The 23840-nt window shown below is 35.9% G+C and overlaps 1 protein-coding gene across 6 annotated transcripts in view; it reads left to right on the top strand.

The window, feature by feature from the left end:
- Positions 1 to 7893: 7893 nt before the first annotated feature.
- LOC144962411 (nuclear pore complex protein Nup153-like) overlaps positions 7894 to 23840 on the top strand; it is a 32888-nt gene continuing 16941 nt past the window's right edge. For 4 of the 6 annotated variants that reach the window (XM_078895327.1, XM_078895328.1, XM_078895326.1 and 1 more), the window contains exons 1-12: positions 7911 to 8119; positions 9092 to 9386; positions 11204 to 11320; positions 11701 to 11844; positions 12290 to 12405; positions 13137 to 13259; positions 13546 to 13668; positions 13990 to 14046; positions 19413 to 19475; positions 19724 to 19840; positions 20223 to 20327; positions 21014 to 21118. In XM_078895327.1, coding sequence (XP_078751453.1) covers positions 8045 to 8119; positions 9092 to 9386; positions 11204 to 11320; positions 11701 to 11844; positions 12290 to 12405; positions 13137 to 13259; positions 13546 to 13668; positions 13990 to 14046; positions 19413 to 19475; positions 19724 to 19840; positions 20223 to 20327; positions 21014 to 21118 — 1440 coding nt within the window. In that variant the 5' untranslated portion in view covers positions 7911 to 8044. Of the gene's footprint in view, positions 8120 to 9091; positions 9387 to 11203; positions 11321 to 11700; positions 11845 to 12289; positions 12406 to 13136; positions 13260 to 13545; positions 13669 to 13989; positions 14047 to 19412; positions 19476 to 19723; positions 19841 to 20222; positions 20328 to 21013; positions 21119 to 23840 lie in introns of all 6 variants that reach the window. The other 2 variants (XM_078895329.1, XM_078895324.1) reach the window with 2 other exon arrangements.

Genomic DNA, 23840 nt, shown 5'->3' with positions numbered 1-23840 from the left:
CAAACGGTTGGATGTGAGGGTAAATAGACAGAGAACGAGGAAGGGATGCAGAATAGAGCAAGACGAGATAATAATATTATATGTACTGCCGTTGCTTTTAAAAACACAGTATATGTAATGTTAACCATATAGCTCATACTGTGTTCTTTAATAAAACGGCAGCGTAACTATAAATACAGATAAATAAACGCGCGCGCGCGCACACACACGCATATATAGATATATATAATATGTATGATATATTGACATATATATATATATATATATATATATATATATATATATAGAGAGAGAGAGAGAGAGAGAGAGAGAGAGAGAGAGAGAGAGAGAGAGACAGACAGACAGACAGAGAGAGGGGAGAGAGAGAGAGAGAGAGAGAGAGAGAGAGAGAGAGAGAGAGAGAGAGAGAGGGAGAGAGAGAGAGAGAGAGAGAGAGAGAGACAGAGAGAGAGAGAGAGGTCAAATTTCAACTTTCTGAACTTTTCAGCGGAGCCTTTGTGAGTTTCAATCAGTTTGAAATAAAATATATATACAATTGACTTAAATGATATAACCTTGTTTTCAAGTCAATGAGGTCTTAAACTCCGGATACTATCCTGGTGCCTTTAACGCTAAATGTACAGTATAAATTACTTGCTTGCTACCATTTGGATACGACACTTGTCTATTAAAGAAAGTACTCTCTAACACAACAAATCACTGATGATGAGTGAGGAAGAGAATGGGTTCAGAAAAAAATCTACTGTATTTATTACACCTCTTCCCCCAGCTTTGCTGACAATTGCAAAAAAAAAAAAATAAAATAATTTTTTTTAAAAAAAACAAAAACTTTCTAACCATTCTCTTCTTTGGAGTTTCAAGTTTCAGAAATTTTAATAATTTGAGGGTAAAATGAATAGATCAATATCTATGTCTGGCCAAAATGAAAAAAAAACAACATTTGTTTCGTAGGTGTATAGCAGAGCAGGTCTTGTCGAACGAAAGTTCAACCTTAATCAACATAGAAGTTATCTGTTTGTCGTCATTTTTATGGCGATTTTATATTCGCAAGGTATTACACCCGAGTTCATGGAAAGAAAAACGTCCTTACAGGGTTTTTCCGAAGACCCATTTAGGGCGAAATTCGAACCCGAGAACTACCGTTCCAAAAGCGGGTGTCATGCTAAAAGACAACAAGGCCGCAAAATGTATTGTTCCACTCCATCCACTCTTCTGTTTATCGTTTGATTAACTTCCTCAGGTGAAACAGGATGAGCAAAACCATTATAACTAGTTAACTGCTTACTCTGGAAAAACACGTGTTTATAAATGTGGCCAGAAAACTCTTCCTTCAAATCTCATTCGGTTTAAATGCAAACTTGAGACCAAAATGAGGGTCATTTAAATGGAACGATATTTGAAGGAGAACTTTTCTGGCAGAATTTTGAAATAGGTTGCTTTTCCAGAGTACGATTTTTAACTGGTTAAAATGAGTTTTGCTTGGGATTGCTGTCACATTCAAAATAGACACTTTATTTTGACTGGATGATATTAATATTATCATGGAGTGTGGCTTTCAGAACTAAGGTGATGTCCTTTTCGTCATAGGAATAATGCAAAACGAATTTGAGGAGGAGGAGGAGTAGGAAGAGGAAGAGGAGGAGGAGGAGAGTAATGATAATAATAATAATAATAATAATAATAATAATAATAATAATAATAATAATAATAATAATAATAATAATAATAATAATAATAATAATAATAATAATAATAATAACAACAACAATAATAACAACAACAATAATAATAATAATAATAATAATAATAATAATAATAATAATAAAAAGAAGAAAAGAAAAAAGAAAAGAAGAAAAGAAGAAGAAGAAGAAGAAGAAGAAGAAGAAGAAGAAGAAGAAGAAGAAGAAGAAGAAGAAGATGATGATGATGATGATGAAGAAGAAGAAGAAGAAGAAGAAGAAGAAGAAGAAGAAGAAGAAGAAGAAGAAGAAGAAGAAGAAGAAGAAGAAGAAGAAGAAAATTTTGATGAGGTGGAGGACGACGATGACTACAAGGAGTAGGAGGAGGAGGAGAAGGTGGAGGAGAAGGATGAAAAGAAGGAGGAGGAGGAGGAGGATGAGATATCGTTTGTAACGTGAATTATATCCAAATCACCATCAGTTTGAAGTTTTAAGCAGATACCCATCCTTCTACAGAGATCACCGTCTATTTTTTTTTTTTTTTTCAAAGACGACCTCAACTGACTGGATTGGGAGGCCCTTCAGTGATTGAATATTGATACACGGCAGCAAACATTTGAAAATTGCTAAGTAAACTTGTGAAGCATTTGTGAACTGTGTTCATGATTTGCAAGACTGCAATCTCGACTGGCGGACCGGATAAAGGGCCAAGGGAGATAAACAGATTTTTTTTTAATTGGATAAGAGAGATACGTGGTAATCCTCCCTGATCAAGTCCATGACAAATTTCAATCATGTGTCAGTTCATAATAATTTCCCATATTATTACAAATTCTACATCTTGCTTTCTTTTTTGTTTTTGTTTTGTTATTTTTTCAAATCCTGAAGTCAACACCAGTGTGAAAATGGGTAAATGAGCCCTGATAAACACGACGTACCCAAATTTGGGCATGTTCCCAGTCAATATATCAGACATTATCAAAACATTGATCAGACAGACATTTTAAATAAGCAATAAATCTAAACAAATGGTAGTTAAATAATGGTGAGAAAACGATCAGCTTCATTCATGTGTAGGTTGGGTTAAGAAATGAAATAAATTAAATGTCACGATTCAAGTCAAGCGATTAGGCTGGTTTGGTGGTTTCAGGATATTTAAAGGTAAATTGACACATCTCACCCTTAAATACATAATATTATAATGCCATGATATATAATATGATGGTATGCAACTGTCGAAATGAAATAATTTTTGCCATAATCAATTATCTAAAACCTCAATCTGTGCGGTTATGTGGTCTTGTGGTATGATACTCGATTTCGGAACGGAAGGTCCTGGGTTCGAGCCTCGCTCGGCGCATAGTTGAGTCTTGGAAAAGACTCTTTACTCATATTCTCTCACCGAACTCAGGTGTAAAATGAGTACTTGGCCGTCAACAGAGTTTTCTCTGTCGGAAATTTACATGTTACTGTTGGTCAGGGACCCTTTGTAAAGCACTTTGAGAACATTTAGTGTATATTGCGCTATATAAATGCTCTTGTTTGTTGTTGTTTTGTTTGTTTTTTGTTTGTTTTTAGGTACTGAAACAGTCTGAGCATTACAATAAACAAAGCAATGGATATAATAAAAGAAGCTCTCCCGTCGGGGTGTGAAATAGCTTTGCGCGGCTTATGTGTCTCGTGTTGTGACAATCAGCTTGTGAGGAACATTATTATTTGCGAACATTTTCACGTGAGACAAAATATGCTAGCTGTTTTATTTATTTATTTATTTATTTATTTATTTATTTATTTATTTATTTATTTATTTATTTATTTATTTATTCTGTTAATTACTACCCGATAAAGAATTAAGATAGCTTAAAATCTAGAAATGATAGAAACATCTTTTATTTTTCTTTCTTTTTTTTTTTTTTTTTTTTTGTTGTTGAATATTTTCAATTTACTAATCAAGTTTGTTTTTTATTCAACGAAAGCACGCTAACTGCCGTATAATACTTTGAAATGCTTGGATCTTTTTGCATACCCCACACAGTTGCTATGAACAAAGTCGTTTTCCAACAAGTTGGAGCACCGCCTCATTTGGGGACTGAATGTGACTGAATGTGAGAGCCTGTTTTAGATAAATCTTTCTTGGCAGATGGATTGGAAGGGGGGGGGGGGGGGGGGGGGGGGGGGGCATCAACGGACCACCCGGGTCACCTGGTATCACCCCTCTTGATTTCTTTTTCTGAGATTACGTGAAAGACAGAGTTTATGTCACCCGAATAAGCGATTGCCACCATCTCCAAATCAAGATAAGGGAAGTTGTGGTGACTGTTTCCCCTCAAATGCTAACAAAACACGTGGAGAGGGTTGAAAAAGCATTTAGATACGTTGAGGCTATGTAGTCTAGTAGTTTGACACTCGCTTTCGGATCGGAAGTTTCTCGGTTCGAGCTTAGCTCGGCGCATAGTTGAGTCCTTGGAAAAAGCCTTTTACTCACATTCTCTCACTCACGTCCTCAGGTGTAAAATGACTACCTGGCCGTTAACAGCGTTGTCTCTGTCGGAAAAAAAATTGTATTATCGCCTAATAATTATCGGCATGTCTCGTTCTATATGCTTCGTGTTGCTATTGGTCAGGGACCCTTTGTAAAGCGCTTTGAGCACGTTTAGAGGATATTGTGCTATATAACAGCTCTTTTTTTTTTTGAGAGAGAGAGAGAGAGAGAAAGAGAGAGAGAGAGAGAGAGAGAGAGAGAGAGAGAGAGAGAGAGAGAGAGAGAGAGAGAGAGAGAATGGAGAATCCTATGTGGAGGTTTAGCTATAACTTGTATGAAACCCTGTCTTCTGTGATAAACAAATTTTGTGTAAAACTGGACACACGCATTTTATTTCTCTTCCAGCTTTTTTCTTTTTTTTGTGTTTTTTTTTCCCGTCAAAAAACCGCTCGAGCCATCACTTGAATTGTGATGGAAAACTATGGAAAAATACAAAAACAAAACAAAACAAAAATAAATGAATAAAAACAAAGCAAAAAAAAAAAACAAACAAAAAACAAAAAAAAAAATAAAAAAAAGAATTAGATGTTTCTATCTTGTATATGCCCTCAGTAAAGGAAATCGAGGTTTGGGATAACTTTGTTGAAACAGCACTCAGCACTCGTGTCATGCCTAACGGGTATCAATTAGAACTGGCGGGATACCGTAACAGCTCGCTGTCCGCAATACCATTGCGGTTAAGCGATTCATCAAACATTGAATCGGAACTCGGAACTGATCTCTTTCAAACCAATTCACATCCACATGTAAACAAGCTACCCGATGTCTTCAGATAATAGTTTCTTTTTATGTTTATTATTGTTAATGGAGAATAAAGCGTTTCCACCAAGAGAGCAGTCGGAGCATCGCGACTGGGTTTTGCTCTACTCCCCCCCCCCCCCCCTCACCTATTTCTTCTCTTTTTTTTATTCAACTCAGTGTTGCTGATTGCTATTTACTTTTTATTTTTATGGTTAGCAAATGAGGTAGGAGTGTCACAGGACGCTGGACGGTGAGTGTAATGAACCCTTTGACAGTGACACTGATTTTTAGTTTTCAAATAATAGTTTCCCTTTATATTATTTTTCATGCAGATAAACCGTTTCCACCATTGAGACCCAGGCTTCAATTAAACTATAATTGCATTCCCGTTATTTGTCTTTAGATGAAAACAGTAAGATCTTTTAGCTCCAAGAAAGATTGAACTTCCCCATGAAAGATTAAGTTGTTGGGGTTATTGTTCAGGTTTGTTTGTTTTGTTTTGTTTTTTTTTTTTTTTTGTTTTTAATTTCAAACGCAGCTTCGGTGTTTCTTTTTTTTTTTTTTTTTGACTGGCAAACGCTTACTTACCCGAATGGTTTGCACACACAAAACCATTCACCACTGTCACAAAACGATTCATCTAGGTTTCGTTTGTGCCATGACAGTAAAACAAACCGAGCGGCTTGGAGTTCGAAAGACCTTTCCATAAAAGACTTGGTATTCGCAAGATCCTAAAAAAACAATTCTCGCCCCAGCTCTAGAGTCAATCCCTGATGTAGTCGTGATTATTTTCTGACCCTCCCCCCACCCCCATCCCTCATCCACCCGGCAGTGTTAGGATAGGGTAGCTATCAGCTGTCAGATTCTTGAGATACGGTCCAGTTCTCCACGAGGAGAGATGGGAATAAGTCAAGTTCTACCTAAGTCATTTTGCTATTTTGCTCTTTCGATCATCCGCAGAACGGTATAGAAACCGGGATAAACTCTGCAGGCTCCATGGACCTTGGGGCTCGGAAGGACTTCTATCACATCATATCATAATATTGTAAAGGGTGATTTAGGCCAACTGACAGTTGAATACTCTGTGTATTTGAATCTAATGATAAATAAATTGGGAATTATTTATTTCTTCATCAAGCATTATTTTGAATCTTTCTACAGAAGCAGCATTTTTCGTTTCATACTTGATACTGTTCCAACGTTTTACAGTTCTGTTAATAAAACAGAAATTTCACATGTTCTAATTTTGCATCTGCCAATAGAGGCTTTAAACCGGTTTCCTCTGATAATTTTTGTACTTGACAATGAAAAGCAAAATCAGAAATGCCAACCTCATGATGGACTGACTTATTTATACAGTTGAATGAGGTCTCCCCGAATTCTCCTATATTTAAGAAAAGGTAAGTCCAAATATTATAACCTATCATGATATGAAAAGCCCTCAATGGCAATTAAACTGTTTTGTGGCCCTCCTTTCAATGTAAATAGATTGACTTTTGTATTGATGCTATTCCATTAGGCAAAATACTCATAACATCAGCCAACCGGATATAACATAGCAACACACACAACTATGTGTAACATTGAACGTTTATAGTCAGATTGATAGAATTTTGTGAGATTCCTCATAAAAATGGCTGGCTAGAAACAATAACAAAGACATCAACTTCTTTCCTTCTATATTGGACTCCAAATGCAATTGCCATATTGAAGGATAGGCCGAGAGATCAGTACAAATTTATAAAAAATACATTTGATTTGTCTAGACAAACAAACCCTCTGAGGATCATACCCATGCTCTGGTAATACAGTCATTCATATGTAAACAAAAGTTCACATTTTTGTTTAAAATGATCCCTGGGCATATTTTGTCACGAATCGAGCGCATATTTTGACATTTTCTGGTGAGCACAATTTCAATTTCACAGTGGCATAAAGTATTATATGCTCTCCTCAATTCAGTTCAACATAACAAAATAGTTTAATCATATTTTCTTACTGTCTTGTTCTCCTTGTCCATCCGTGCTCAATAAAAGATGTTGCGTCTGTGTCAAATTCGTGCATTAATTTCTAATAAATAGATTTCACCCTCTCGACCAAATTTAAAATGCATCCAATACAATTTCATTTCAGACGAAATTGGTCAAAGACACTCACCCGATTCTGTAGTTTTGTCTCAAAAATCACTCAAAATAAAAGTTGGCCGAAGTGATATAGAATTAATTACTTATCGATCTGTTTGTTTCGGTCAAATGTGTGCAAATGACATGTACTGTGGCCGATCTTTTTTTTGCTGTGTGTGTGTGTGTGTGTGTGTGTGTGTGTGTGTCTGTGTGTGTGTGTGTGTCTGTGACCATTAGGTCCCGGGTAAGAGTCTTGCTGTGAGCGTTGTACAAAGGAAGCTTTGGAAAAGGCTCTTTACTTGCATTTTCTCAAAATATGTAGAGTATTTGTATAGCGCAATATCTATTCAACTTGCTCAAAGCGCTTTACAAGGGGTCCCTAGCCAACAGTAATATTTAAACACGAAGGACGAGACATGACATCTTAAGGGCTATAGTACAATGTTTTCGACAGAGACTTCGCTTTAAACGGCCAAGTACTCATTTTACACCTCAGTACGGTGAGAGAATGTGAATAAAGAGCCTTTTCCAAGGACTCAACTAAGCGCCTCTCTGAGTCATACATTGGTGTGAAACGAGAAGTAGCAATGTCTCTGAAAAAATCAATATTATAGTTACAAGTTCTTGTCTTCTTTTGCGCACACTTGGTCGAGTCCTCACGAGTAAGCGCACACTTTTTGATATTTTCTCTTGAGCACATTCTGTACTAATGTGTGCGAAAGAGAGAGATACCGCTCGTTCACAGTCTGTAGGCCAGCAAGCTGGGTCAAAGTTGAAAGACACCATAACATCATTCACGTGACCTTGTATTCAACCAATGGTGTAAGACTTGTATTGCCGCCATCTTTGTCAAGAAAGGAAGACAAAATGGCTTCTGTATTCATTTATCAATAGCTGATTTTATTATTCATACGAAGTAGAATATTTATTGTATTTCCCATTTTCTTAATACATGAGCCATGGCTTCGGATGGCGGTGGAAAAGTTAAGCAGAAAAGGAACCAGACTCCGGGAAAGCCGTATGAGCGAAAATCCGTAAGTTATTTGATGCTGGAGGGCACGTAAATCAATCCCCCACGTGAGAAATAAAGTGCAAATGGTTTGAAATTTAAATTGAAATTTTAAAATCAAAATAATATCTTCTCTTAGTGGCCCCAAGGGCAGAGGGTAATAAGGGTGTCGTCATTATTTGCTCGCCCATGTTTCTTTGCACCGAGAATGGTTTTGTCAATGATGTTGATGTAATAGAGTTGAAGAGGCGTCGAGTCGTACGCAGATTTAGAGGCTTTCTTCAGGCTCCTTACTCTTACTTCCACTTTCACAAATGGAGTTTCACACTAAATCCACTTAATATAACGACATGGTGGAGCCATTTTAAATATTTTGTTAACTCTCGAAACCATTGTGTAAGTCCACGACAGTAACAACGAAAATCTTGATCTAGTCCTAGACCCGTTCGATAGGTCAGCAGTGGTATCCATCGTTTTGTAATCTCCGATTCCAGTTTATATTTATATTATTATTATTATTCTTATCCCAATGCCAGTGATAGTCCCGCCAATGGCTTGGTCAGAGTAGCATATAATAATAATATTATTTATAAATATGTTATTATTATTTGACATTCACTCCTGCAAGCGTCTAGGTTAACTTTTGGAGTTGGGGTTTGGAGAGAGAGAGAGGATGTATTGTCTAGCAACATACTGGAGTCCAACTATAGTCTTAGTGTATGATATATATATGCTCTCTATTCGGGCTCCTTTTTGTTTTTTGTTTCCCTAGACTCAGTCTTAGATTTAGACTTAGGGATGACCACGACTTTGCCACTTACTACAATGTTCAACTTACAACTTACAAGAAAGAAGTGGTAGTGGTAGGAGTTGGAGTGAATTTCAAATATCACAGTATTTTAGGGTAATCCCTTATCTCTACTCTACTTCAGTCAGCAGGAGGTAAGATTCAAGAGATATTTCTTAACCTGATTATTTTTGTTTTTATATTTCCCAGAGCTTGTTTGGTAAGCTGAAAGACTCTGTTAAAGACCTACTTATTCCATCATGGTTGTCGGGCACACCCACAAAGCAGGAGAAATCGAATGAGAAGGCACCAACTCAACCAAATGAAGAAGCAAGACAGGGTGGGAGGGCAGGTCAAGTTATCTCAGACTGGACCCATGGAACCACATTCCAGGTAGACAATAGAACAGCTGCTGCTCACTTGGGTGGCCCATCTTATGGAAATTCAGCAGCTGTAAAACTTCCTGGCTCTAACATTCCAGGCTTTGGATATCAACCTCCAAACGGTAAGTTTTGGTTTATAATATGGATCCTCAGTAGGTCCTATTTCCATTTACATACTTATCAGCCTTTCTGTTTTAGATTAATTATATAGGATAAAAGGTATCAATCTCGAATTTATAAATTATTTTTGGCCAGCTCTATTTCTCCAAACGCTCGGAGGAAAATAAAACTTGACTTCTATTTCTCTGAGCGCTCGGGGAAATAAACTTGAGCTTTATTCCTCCTGCCTGATGCTCAGGGAAATAAACTTGATCTCTAATTCGAATGCTTGGCAATATAATGCTTAACTCTGGTTCCCCGATTACTCTGTAAAATAAGGTTATTGTTATACAGAATCTAATCTGAATAGCCTTTATGTTGAGGAGGTTCATTTTTTTTATTCATCTTTATAATTTATTGTTTGGTTATTTGTTTTTGTTGTTGTTCAGAAAAGATAGAAGAGAGATTGCAAGTTGTCAGCATTCTATTGGTTTTGAACCAATTCCAGTTGAATGAATTTTGGATTTTGTATTCACAAACATATTTATGTATATTAAACATAAGTGTCCACTTAACATGCTCAAAGCGCTTTACAAAGGGTCCCTGCTCAACAGCAGCATGTAACAAATGATGTGATACCTGTTAGGTGATATTTAAGAAAAAATTCCTTACAGAGATAGCGTTGTTAACAGTTAGGTACTCATTTTATACCTGAGTATGGTGAGAATGTGAGTAATTAGCCTTTTCCAAGGACTCAACTTTGCACCAAGCTGGGCTCGAACCCAAGTCCCTCTGATATGAAAGCGGGTGTCATACCACAAGACCATATAAATATTTTTGATATTGATTATTCATAATTAATGGCCAAATTTGGCTTTTTGAAGGTTTTCTCTCCTCTGTAGGCAGTTTGAGTTTAGCAAGTCTGCATTTATTGTTATATTTCTTTTTCGTTGGGGTCTTTTGACCTACCATGATGGGTGGGGAGGTCACCTTTGATGTGTCTTCTATCCCCCAAAATCTTTTCCAGGTTCCTTTCTGTCTTTGATTTATCATGACCCTGGGAAGAGTCCTTGGTTGAGAGGGAGACAGTCGAATGTGTGCTTATTAGTTTTGGGAGATGTATTTTTCTTATTTGTAGATCACCCCTGCTGTTTATAGTTTTTTGTTTTAAATGTTTTGTAGGCATTTCAGTGTATTCCTCTGTGGGATTCTATCCTGTGTCTGGGTGGGACTTTTAGGTGAACTTAGTGCATTTATAGTTTGTTCTTGGAATCTACTTTTGTTTTTCATTTGAATCAGTCCTAGAATTTCTCTGGTACTTCTAATCGCAAATCAAGAATATTTTTTTTTTTACTTTTCCATTCTTCCATTTTATAAATACTGAAATGACCTAAAAGTGTCCTAAGCGACATAAAACCTTGCTTATTGTTTCAAACATGAAGAGACTCAAATTTATCGACAATTTTGAAGGGTTGTTTTTATGACAAAGATGCCAATTCTTTTTAGCTGTAGAGCTTATGGTATCTTTTGCCTCTGCTCTTGACTATTACGTAAAAGTTGAAAGAATATTTTGTTGTAGTTGTATCAGAATTGTTTTGACATGAACACTCATGAGAACATTAGATCCACACAAAAAAACAACAAAAATTTTTTAAATGAATAAAACAATCAATTAGTTTACCTTTAGTGAATGCAAAACTCTTGTTAGTTAAACACCAGAGACTGCTTTAATTAAACTACTGTGTTAGTAGGTGGTTAAAAGTCAACACATTTGTCTCCTGATTTCAACAGGAATGTATGCATGGATATTTATTAATTGATCTGTTTTTTCTTTATCAAGGTGATCTTCGGGCTGATCAGTTACCCGTAACCACACCAGTCCTGAACTTCAGTCATGGAACTCAGGTTCAACAATCTGTGGCACCAAATGTTACTGCAGGGGGATCGATTATGACAAGTATGTAATTTTACTGTCTTTTTACATGATTCTATGAGATACGCACAGTCCCGTTGGACCAATTACATCCTAAGTTCCAAAATTCTGGGTTTTTTAATGCAATATTCATCAAATTAATGACAAATATTTATGGATCAAGGACAGGCCTTTATCCTTTATACCTCGATCGTTACAGATTCATCTTTCATAATTATAACATCATGAGCTATTGATATTGCCATTGCTAATTGCTAGCAAAACGTGATCAAACCGTCAAGTTGTAATTTATGTCAGGACATTTGCATAAGCACATGGCTCTGGAACAAATGGTGTCCGCCTTACACAGGTTGACTATTAAGAAATTCACTAAAAAATATATTATTTATTTATTTTATCTTCAGGAAATTCTGATTCTTCAGTGGTTTCAGGGAATATTGGTCATAGAATTTCTGAAACTGAAGACAATCACCCCCAATATTTTGAGACCACACCAGTGCGACCCATAATGGTATCTACAGGAATCAAATCCTCATCAGCCAAACAAGGTGCTTGTTTGTGTTTTTTATTTTATTTATTTATTTATTTTTTACTTATATGTAAGAAAATACATGTCATAGATGATTATTAAAACTCTTCTTCTTGAACTTAAAAAAATGTCAGGCAAAGAAGATTTAGATCGTCCAATATCTTAACGGATGTATCTCTCATTTATCTCTTTTTTACATTAAAAAAAAAAATTGTCATCAAAATGTTAGCGAGATTGCACCTTGCTTGGAAATGATAATCCATCATAAAATTTATGCGCATTTAAGAGGTCACCCTTATCAATTGTAAAGAGCGAAAGAATTGTATTTTGGTTTAGTTTTGTTGCGTTGTTGTTTTAAAAAAAAAAAAAAAAATTTTTACAGTTAATACATGGTTACCATCCCTTGACCTTTCTTTGTAGAAAAGACATTGTTATAATTTCAATTGTGTGTTGTTTTTTTTTAGATACTAAAAGACAAAGACTGTGGAGCCCTCAGCCATTAAGGCAAGGGAAACCATTAGTACCCCCTCCCAGAGGGAAGCCTACATTCAACTCTCTTTTATTTGGGACACCGTCCAAGGTGAGTGTTGTCAAAAAATAGATTTTGAGGCTTAGTCTTATTTTTAAACATGGACAGCTTATCTGTCCATTATTAGGCTTATTAGAAGCACCAATAAATTCAGCTCTATCCTTTCATAAAGTGCGCATTGTAATATCTTCTTAAAAAAATTTTTTTTTCTTTATTTCTTTTTTTTTTCTTTATTTCTTTTTTTTTGTTTTGTTTTTTGTTTTGCTGTCGTTTCTATATATCATTATTGACAAGACATTTGGTATTACAGTAGATGTCTGAACGGGCATTTTTTAGCCATTAGGTATGATGTATGTTGGACAGGCATATAGTAAAGATATAAAATACTTGGATTATTCAATCATTTTTATTGAAAGCATTGGTCAAATTTGCAGATGGTATTCCTGAATGGTCAATAATTTTTTACCCGGTGATAAAGTTGAAATATGGCATATGATCCATATTTGAAGGTGTGGAAAGGAAAAGGAAAGTAAACAAACTTGCACTTGCTTTCTAGCTAACAGTGTTGTACTTACTGGCTTACTGATTAGGCACTACATGAGTCCATTGATGATGTTGATTTATGGACACATAAGATTGATCCCTTCTCCTTTTTTATTAGCCAAACTGGCTAATCCATTTAGCTAGCTGACGATCATGAAAATATTTTTAACAAATGATTCTAAGTTTAGTACCCTTCATTTATTAATCTAATAGTAGCAATATTCATTTTCTTGTTGCAGGGTGATACTTCAACAATGGCAAGTGGTTTTGGTGACTCTTCTTTCTATGTTGGAAAGACATGCTATGGTGGAGCCTCGTCTGCTAAAAGAAAGTCTACAATGAATACTTCCCTCCCATATCAGGTGATTAAGATTTTCTTCTTATTTTTAACTTAAAGCAGCAACATTAATTTAGATGTGGTGAAAGCATTTTATATGTTTGGCTAATATACAAAATCTTAGATTTTAGTTGTTTTCATCTCCTGGGTACAAATCTTTGAATTTTTGTAAATTTTGTTGTTGCATCACAATCAGTTATAATTTTTAAACAGTGCTATTTCTATTGTATGCCACCTCTGTAGTTGTTTTAAATATGTTATAAACACTTTTCTTATTACCTTCAAATTGTTTTTTAAATTTAAAATCCCAGTCGTCATTGCCATTAAGAAAACAAGTGAGGGCTACAAAGATGAACAGCAGTTTTCATGCCACAACAAGTTCTACTGCTCAACGAATTTTGGATACTTTGGAGCGTATGTCAACACCTCTTGAAGTAAGTTTTGTTGGTAAAATGATGGGTGTCTGTACAGAAGGGCAGTATAGTCATTAAAATTTTAATAAGTGACAGACAAAAAATCATACTTTAGTATTTTTGTTTCCACATCATTATGTCATTGTGCTTTTAATGACAATATTGAATGGAAATTTTTAAAAATTGCTAAATGGTAGAATCATATTATTTAGACTACAGGAAGTGGATTTTGAAGAGAGAGAAAAGAGTCACAAATGTGAATTAAATAATATGTTTAATAAAGATTAAAGCAATAAATAACTTCCCACCATCATGTCTTTAATGGTATCTCGTACTTTGCAGGATGCCAAGAAGATTCCTCAAGGGGATCAAGGCAATGACTCTGTTCTGTCATTCACAGTAAGTTGCAAAGCTTTTGTATCTCTGAAATACAACTTAAATAACGAAACAAAAACATTGATTAGCTACATTTTCCGATATTTTTAGTCACAGGACTAAGGTTAACAATGGGTATGTACATGTAAACTTGTTTTGTTATATGCAATTCATTAATGCAGCTTGTTATTTTTCAGACCTGTAAATTCTCAGTCAATTAACTGAAAGCAGTCAATTCGTCAAATTCAAATATTTTTAAAAAGTAGACCTGTAAATTCTCAGTCAATTAACTGAAATCAGTCAATTTGTCAAATTCAAATATTTAAAAAAGGAAAGAAAGAAAGAAAGAAATAAAAAGAAAGAATTCACAAATCGTAGTCGAATGACCGTAAAATAATTAGGAGTGTTCCACAGCGCTACGCATAGCTCATGGGGACTGTTTATATTAACGATGTATATATTGCCAAGACAAAGCGACGCTTTTTATAAAAGGCGTGTCTGAACACTTCCCTGGGTATTTTCACAAATCCTTCGTTAAATTATTTTTTCACTTTCCAATCCGTCGTGATCCCAACTGTAGCCAATTTTAACTGAGCCACCGAGCGATAAATTTCACTGTTTCATCTAAGCCAAAATTGACCACATTTACCCTTCGAGTCTCAAAACTATGATAAAGTAAATTGCGAAAGCCGAAAGTCCGTTATGTAGACATCTTCAAATCGAAAGTTAGGATAGATTGCTACAAGCACATTTCGATTGCCTCACGTTGTAAACAAACTGGTTGACCGTTTCTTCACTGATTGAGTACCTGATCATAAGGAACAATGGTAAGTAGCCTAATTAATTCCCGTGCAAATCAGGACGTTTTCTGGCATTGTTTTGCTCAAGCCCAAGCGAGCTTGCTGTTATGTGGCGATTTACCTTCATTTCGATTCTTTGAATTTTTCCGCTACGCCTGCTGAAGTTTCTTCTTGATAATTCACTTCTACTTAATAATTCAGTGTATTGGCCTGAAGTCATATTTAAGTTTTTTTTCTCTGTCATTTACTGATTGAAAATCAAGTTTGCTCATTGCTACATTATTCTAATGTTCTCACAATGGCTGAGCTGTTCATGGATCGCAATTCAGACTTGTCGAGCATCGGTAAAGATGTGAGTCCCGTGAGGAATAAATTCAATTGGTCATGGCTAGAAGTTAAAGATGATAATGGTGATTATTTTTCTATGTCAAAAAAATTCCAGAGGCAGGAATATGACTTTGATGAAGTCATCTTTACCTATATGAATGACATGCTTATTTAGCATTCCTTCTACTTCTACATCAAATTATGACAGTCATACTTCCAGACTTCCAGTAAGAAATAACACCCACTATTTTGATATATTGTATTTATCACTCTCCTCTCCAATGATGCCCTTATTTTTAAAAAAAATAATTGAATCTTCAGTTTGTCGAAGAGTTTCAGTCAATTTTTATAGAGCTCATTTACAGGTCTAAAAAAGGAAAGAAAGAAATAATTCATGAATCGTAGTTGAATGACCGTGAAGTAATTAGGAATGTTCCACAACGCTACGCATAGCTCAAGGGCCGTTTATATTTACGATGGATATATTGCCAAGGCTAAGCGACGCTTCTTAGAATTGCCGTGTCTGAACACACCCCAGTGTATTTTCACACAGACTTCGTGAAATTATCTTTTCACTTTCCAAACCTGTCGTGATCCCAATGGTAGCCAGTTTTAACTGAGCCGCTGAGCGATAAATTTCACTGTTTCGTCTAAGTCAAAATTGACCACATTTACTTGGTTGAACCTAAAAGTATGAAAAAGTTTAATGCGATAGCCGGGAATGCGTTATGAAGACACCTTCAAATCGAAAGTTATATGATTGCTACAACTACAAGCACATTTCGATTGCCTCACGTTGTAAACAAACTGGTTGACCATTTTTTCACTGATGTGGGTACCTAATTATAAGAAACAATTGTAAGTAGCCTAATTAATTACCACGTAAATTAGTTTTGTGCCATTGTTTTGCTCAAGTGAGCTTGCTGTTTACTATTCATCTCAATTCTTTGGATTTTTCTGATACAATCAGGGCTGAGAATCTTCCGCCTAAAGGCGGATTTCCGCCTAAATGGTAGTTTATCTCCGCCCATCCCATCACATTTCCTCCTTTTTCAAATTTGCCGTGTCAAACATTTTCCTCAAAACCACAAAATCACCATTATGTCTATGTCATATTTTGACACCTGTGCTCAGTCTCGTGAAATTTAGTGACGGTCCCGTTTTTATGACGTTGGGCCAGACAGTATGGCACCAGATGTCACAATAGACACAGAAGACCAGTAGGTAGTGTTCTTTGATTAGTTAGTTGATGGTTGAAGGGGAAGGGGAGGGACAAGTGGGTCTGGATTTTTTCCCCTTGTTGTAGGTACCTATTGCTTTTTAAATCTCTCTCTCTCTCTCTCTCTCTCTCTCTCTCTCTCTCTCTCTCTCTCTCTCTCTCTCTCTCTCTCTCTCTCTCTCTCTCTCTCTCTCTCTCTCTCTCTCTCTCTCTCTCTCTCCCCCCCCCCCCCCCTTTTGCCTTTCTTTCTATTTCTCTTTTCTTCTTCTTTTTTTTTTTTTTTGGATATAGAATTCAAAAGGTCAATACATAAGTTATTCTTGTAAAGAAGTCTCTCCTCCTCCCCCCCCCCCCCCTCTCTCTCTCTCTCTCTCGCTCTCTCTCTCTCTCTCTCTCTCTCTCTTTCTTTCTTTCGCAACCACATTAAATCATCTGGTATATAGAGATGATATATTAGAACAAAGCAATGGTGGTTGGCTTAGTTTAATCTTTTTCCTTTTTACCTTTTGACTATGGCTTTAAATTTGAGAGATTCTTGGGTTGTATTTATAAGCTGACTAACTACTAGGTTTCTTTGCTTGTGTTTGATCGATAGACTGAGAAAGGTTCCTCCTTTTTGACAATTGCTATTATCATCACTGAATTAAAAAACACTCACCAAAACCACTACATCAACATCTCTACCAACACTACTATTACCACTACTACTACAAATAGCACCACATCATCCCTACCACCACTACTACTACAACTATCACCACATCATCAACCCTACTACCACTTCTACAACCACCATCATATCATCATCCCCACCACCACTACTACTACAAATAGCACCACATCATCCCTACCACCACCACTACTATAACAACCATCATCCCTACCACCACCACTATTACAACCGTCATCCCTACCACCACTACTATTACAACCATCATCCCTACCACCACTACTCCTACAACTACTACCACTACTACAACCACCATCATATCATCATCCCTACCACCACTACTACTACAACCACCACCACATCATCCCTACCACCACTACTATTACAACCATCATCCCTACCACCACTACTACTACAACTACCACCACATCATCAACCCTACTACCACTACTACAACCACCATCATATCATCATCCCTACCACCACTACTACTACAACCACCACCAAACCATCATCCCTACTACCACTACTACTACAACCACCACAACACCATCATCCCTACCACCACTACTACTACAACCACCACAACATCATCATCCCTACCACCACTACTACTACAACCACCACCACAACACCATCATCCCTACCACCACAACTTCTATAACCACCACAACATAATCCCTACCACCACTACTACTACAACCACCACCAAACCATCATCCCTACCACCACTACTATTACAACCACCACAACATCATCCCTACCACCACTACTACTACAACCACCACCAAACCATCATCCCTACCACCACTACTATTACAACCACCACAACATCATCCCTACCACCACCACTACTACAACCACCACCAAACCATCATCCCTACCACCACTACTATTACAACCACCACAACATCACCCCTACCACCACTACTACTACAACTACCACCACATCATCATTCCTACCACAGCTACTACAACCACCACCACACAATCATCCATACTACTACAGAGCTGCCAACCTACTGCAAAAAATGCGGAATTGTACGCATTTTCAGTGATTGTACACTTGTACACATTTCCCCCAAGATTGTACCCATTTTCAGTGTGCAGAGTCACTTCAGTTTTCTTTAGTTGTAATTCATATTATTACTAGTCTATTGAGAAACCTTGGTGACCTAGTGGATATTCATATATTTTGTGACCAATTATGATCTTCATGCTGGGAGGTAGATTTCTGAAAGGATTGGATTATAGTCTTGGGAACATCATTGTTGCTGCAATTGAGCTTGTGGGGTGTGACTTTATGTAATTATACCTTCCTCTTACTTTCACAATGGTTATTTTCCGTCTATTTCAGGATTGTACCCATTTTTATGAAATCTCCCCCATTTTGAGATCCCATTGTACACATTCTCATCAGATGGGGTTGGCAGCTCTGCTACTACTAGAATCACTACCACATCATCCCTACCACTGCTATTACTACAACCACCACCACATCATCATCCCTTCCACTGTTATTACTACAACCACCATCATCCCTGCTACAACCACCAAGTGTTGTAATTACACTTTCAACTTTTGAAATTCCACCGAGTCATGTTAGAAATTGCTGCGAGACAAATTTTGGATCGGATCTCAGTAAATTTTAGTGAAATTCAAATTTATAGGTTATGGTCGCATGGATGGGTCATGATCTTCACGATGAAAAATTTCCTCCTTTTTTGTGACCAGTCATTCTCACCCCTGACGATACGAAGAGTTTCAGTGAGGTTCAGTTTCAGTCTCAGTCAATTTTTATAGAGCACATTTACAGGTCTATTATTTTTATATTAAACGCATCAAAATATTTTCAACTGCTGTCTGGAAAATAATACAAAATTGTCATTGTTTATTAGTTACAGTGCAGAAAAGATTGAAGGGATTCTGCTTAACATAGAATTGATAAAGTTTAAGAGAAAAAAGTGTGATGCATTTGTGAATATCCTAGGGCGCTTTTTCTTTACAAAATTTGCCTTACACTAACTCCATGTGCTGTTGCTAAAACTAGGTCATCCAAAACTGATCTATAATGCAGTCCTGAGTTCAGTAAACATGTCATTTTTGAGAAAGTGCTCTGTTTTTGTATATATTTTAATGGTATACAACTACATTTGTTTGAGTTGACTACTCATCCAAGAAACCACTTTTGGCATCAAAGTCTGTAAATAAATAAGCTGTTAATTGATGGAATGTGTCTTAAATAAAAACCTGATGTCCTGTACTATATAATTGTTAATTAAAATACGGAAACAAAAAGTCTTATAATTGAATGACCTTGCTCTTCAATTAATGGTTCATATCTTTATTTTTTTTTTTTTAATTTAAATTCTAGCCATCATCATACAGAAGGCAGACCAGCAAATGTTCAGTGAAACCTATTACACGGCCACTGCAGGTATTTTTACTTTATATAGTATATTCTGTGTATTGGTGTTATCATTTTTATTATTATGTAGTCATTGTATTAGTTATTTACTAAGTTTAATTAAACAATAATTTAGTCAATTGCTATTATAGGCTTGTAAACCCTTCGATCAATTTGAAAGTTCCGACCTATCTGTATTGGTAGTAATTGATCCACCTTTTTCAATCCTGTGAAAAAAAATGGTGTGATTTACGTTTTTCTTATAATCCTAAACATAGATCCCCAATCGAGGTCCCCCCACAAGTCAGTTGCAGGGTACTCCTCAAGTTGAAATTGCCAGGAATAGAGACAGATCTAGACCAATGAGGCAGGATTCTGATTTGTCCATTACACAGGTAGTTGTTTGTTTCATTTAATTCTGAGACTGACTAGCTTTCAAATCTTGGTTATAATTGCAGACCAATCTTTTCACAGTAAAAGTAATTGCTTTGTTGTCCTAAATATATTAAAATGAGGATTTCTTTTTTTTTTTTTTTTTAAACTTAGTGCCATTATGGACTTCTGAAACATTCATCTTTCACTATAGGCATTTTATTTTGTCAAGATGATGAGAAAATATGTTCTCATCAGGGATTCCCATTGAGCTCTCTCTCTAATGCTATATATTATTATATATTACATTTATTTCTTTTGGATCGTGTTAAGTCACTTAAATTGACTTAATTTATTGAAAATATCAGTTTACTATGGGTAAAGAATGAATATTTCTGATTTCAGGAGACTGTTTCAATTACAGATGCTAATTCCCAGCTAACTGCAGGTTCATGCAAAATGAAAAACAAGAAATTTTCACAACATATTAGTGGACAACAAGAAGAGGAGGTAAGTTGATTTTTTAAATTGAGAAATATTTTGTGCCAAATGCAACACAAAGCTGCAATCATGGAATGGTATTAAATAGAATATGAATCAAACATTTCTGGGTGGGGTCATATGGTGGGCAGCAGGTCGCTTGTTGTGTCTTCTATTGCCTTATATCTGGTTTCTTAGTTGGGTTTTGGCTTTATCTTGGAATGAGATTACTTACTTTTGTCCTGACCATGGCTGGAGTTCTTGGCTGGGATGGACAGTTGGAATGTATAATTATAGTTTTGGGAAATGATATTATTTTTCCTTGTATATCATCTCTTTGATATGTACTGTATTGTTTTTTTATTTTTAACATATGAATTGTAAACATTTGTGTGTATTCCTCTTAGTGGGAGCTTGTGCTGGTGTCTTGATGAGACTTTTAGGTGATCTCAAACTACACCACTATTACTATTACCATTAAATTTGCATATGGCATATCATCCGAACTAACGTATTAGAGTAAAGAAAAATATTTAAAAATATTTTATTTTCGTGTCACACACACGCTCAATTTCACGTGAATTAACTATATTTATTAAAGGTATTGGAAATGGATTTTTAAAGAAAGGTGATTTATATTGGATCGTGTTTAACCACTTAAATCTTTTGAAAATATCAGTTTACTATGGGTAAAGAATGAATACTTCTGATTTCAGGATATTGCTTCTATCAAAGATGCTAATTCCCAGCTTACTTCAGGCTCATGCAAAATGAAAACCAAGAAATTTTCACAACATATTAGTGGACAACAAGAAGAGGAGGTAAGTTGATTTTTCAATTGAGAAATATTTTGTGTCAAATGTATTAGAATATGAACCCAACATTTCTGTGTGGGGTCATATGGTGGGCAGACGTTAACTTGCAGGCCTTCTATCGCCCTATATCTGGTTTCTGAGTTGCTTTCTGACTTTGTCTTGAATGGGATTGCTTGGTTTTGTCCTGGCCCTTGTCAGAGTCCTTGCCTGAGAGGGAAACAATGCATGTTCGCATCGAATATACTTTTAATGTTCTCAGATATTATTCATACTTTCACTATTTGTTACAATTATTGTGTTAATTAAGTGTAAAATTAAATCAACATCTTTGATTGGAAGGTATTCAATCTGAAAATAAATTAAACATTAAAATCTGGGTGGGGTTCCGACCTCCCACATTGGGCAGGGAGTTACTTGCTGTGTCTTCTGTCCCCCTGTACCTGTTTTTCAATTGCTTTCTGACTTTGTCTTGAATGAGATTACTTGGTTTTGTCCTGACCCTGGCTGGGAGGGAAACAGTCGAATGTATAGTTATAGTTTTGGGAGATGATATTTTTTTCCCTTTTAAATCATCTCTCCGTTATGTATTGTTATTTTCAATTTTTAACATATGATTTGTAACCATTTGAGTGTATTCTTCTTAGTTGAATCTTGTGCTGGTGTCTGGGTGAAACTTTTAGGTGATCTCAAACTAAGTACTTTGTTGGTGTGCTCTTGGAATCTACATCTGTTTCCTATTTGAACCAATTCCCCTTTGTCTTGCCTTTTCTTGTGTGCTTTAACCCTCTCGTGTTCAGATTCTTTTTGGGGGAGTAGATAATGAGTTCCCTATATGGCCATGTCAATCATGTAGACATCCTTTGATGATATAAGCCTACTCTTTGATATCTGTAGTCGCCTTTTCGTTTTTTTACGGTCACTCATGGCTAAACTCCGCCCAGAAACGATTTCATAGGTCCGTCCATCACCAAATTTCAAACTTTTGTTCTCGTGAGTTCTTAAGTTTTTTGACCGAAGAACGATTGGCTATTGAGCATCTTGACCCTTCAACGATTGGTCGTTCTGACAGCTCACGTGTCAACAGCCGTCAACAATGAATTGAATCATCGCTGAGGCAGTGGAAGACGGCCATGGAATAGTTGCTTCACATCGCCACGTTGTTGAATAAATTATCAAGGCATGGTCGATAGGTAAAAAAGCCAAATTATGTTCTAGTTACATTTGAAACAAACAAATTATATCACTGATCTCGTCTCTTTGAGATATAAAGAATGATATAAAAATCAAGAAAATCGGCCGATAAATAAAAAAGTTGCTAAAAAAAGCTAAAATAAACAAAAGCAATTTTTTAAATCAAATTTATTCGTAAAACAGTTGGTTTTCAACCGATTTTTATGAAACAAAGACCAATGTACTTCTTTTTTCAAGCTGATTTCAGCAATGTGACTTTCAAATTCCTCAGAATTATATTTTTTACTTTTAGATTTTAGCTTTTAGGCCTACTCAATAAGGTGTTATATTCCTTGCATAACAATAGCGTAATACATCGACGGGGAGAAGCGTCTTTGTTTCGGCCAGCTGGATAGATAGCCTGTGATTGGTCGAAGACTTTGAGACGCTTGATTCACAATTCTACACGAACGGACCCCGGCGGTCTATCAAAGAGGTGTAACAAATTTATTTACCGACTATTTTTCTTAGTGCTAAAATTACAAAGTAATAATTCGCATCAGAAAAATCTCGAAGTCCTATCTTTATCAAAAATGATACTCGAATGACAAAATCGACCAAATAAGAGTTATAATATCAATATTTAAAAAGTTTACAATAATTGTCTTCAAAGTCATTTTTCATCACCAAAGTCGTAATTTTTTACCGATTTTTACCAAACAAAGTGCAATGTCAATGATTTTCACCCGCAAATAAGATAGGATTTAAATCGCAATTTCTGAAACGTATTTTCTTTTCTGTCGGCAAATTTATAAAAATCAAAGCTGAAAACACCCTGCGGCAGTGACAGGGCCTGTCATTTCCTTCACAACGATTGGATTTTACTTACTGAGGCCAGTCTTGACTACCCCGCCCATGAATATTATGCCGGTGTCGGTTTTTGTCGGGTTGAATCTTAAAGAGTTAATTGTAATTCTAGAACTTTTTACTATCCCATTGTCTTCCTTTATACCTGCGCTGATATGACCTTAATGTGTTGCATGCGCTGTAAAACCCTTAAAACGTAAACATTAAAATGATTATTTCCCTTAATTGTATGAAATATAAACTCAATCCCTTTAAAACAAAATCTTGATCTGATTCTGATTTTTCTTTTTTTTTCAAGCAAGCTTTTATTAAAGTTTAGTTTCAAGAGAAATGAATATTCTCCATTTTTAGGTGTGTTTATTTTGTCAAAGTAGATACAAAGGTAGGATGGTCCAGTTTAGGGGTTCAATCTACAACTACTATTGCTACTTGAAGACCTTTATATTACATTAATGAAATAAATGTGCAATCTCCTACATTTTAGCAATCTCCCTAAGCGGGTGGTTGGATGGGAGCATCACCTTTGAATCGTATACCTATGATGTTCGCATGGGTGTACGATCCGATAGTGATGTCGTTTCTTCTTCTCTTTACTAGCCTATCCTGCTTCTTTGGTTTGTGATTGTATTTTTGACAGGGGATATTTTTTTTCCTGTAAATCCTCTGCCTGTTTGTTCTTGGTTATTTATAA

This window comes from Berghia stephanieae, chromosome 1 (genome assembly GCF_034508935.2).
Source record: "Berghia stephanieae isolate SIO BIC M18660-M18661 chromosome 1, UCSD_Bste_1.3, whole genome shotgun sequence".
Lineage (NCBI taxonomy): Eukaryota > Metazoa > Mollusca > Gastropoda > Nudibranchia > Aeolidiidae > Berghia > Berghia stephanieae.
Note: the sequence above shows the minus strand (reverse complement) of the source record. Positions and strands in the feature narration are given on the sequence as shown.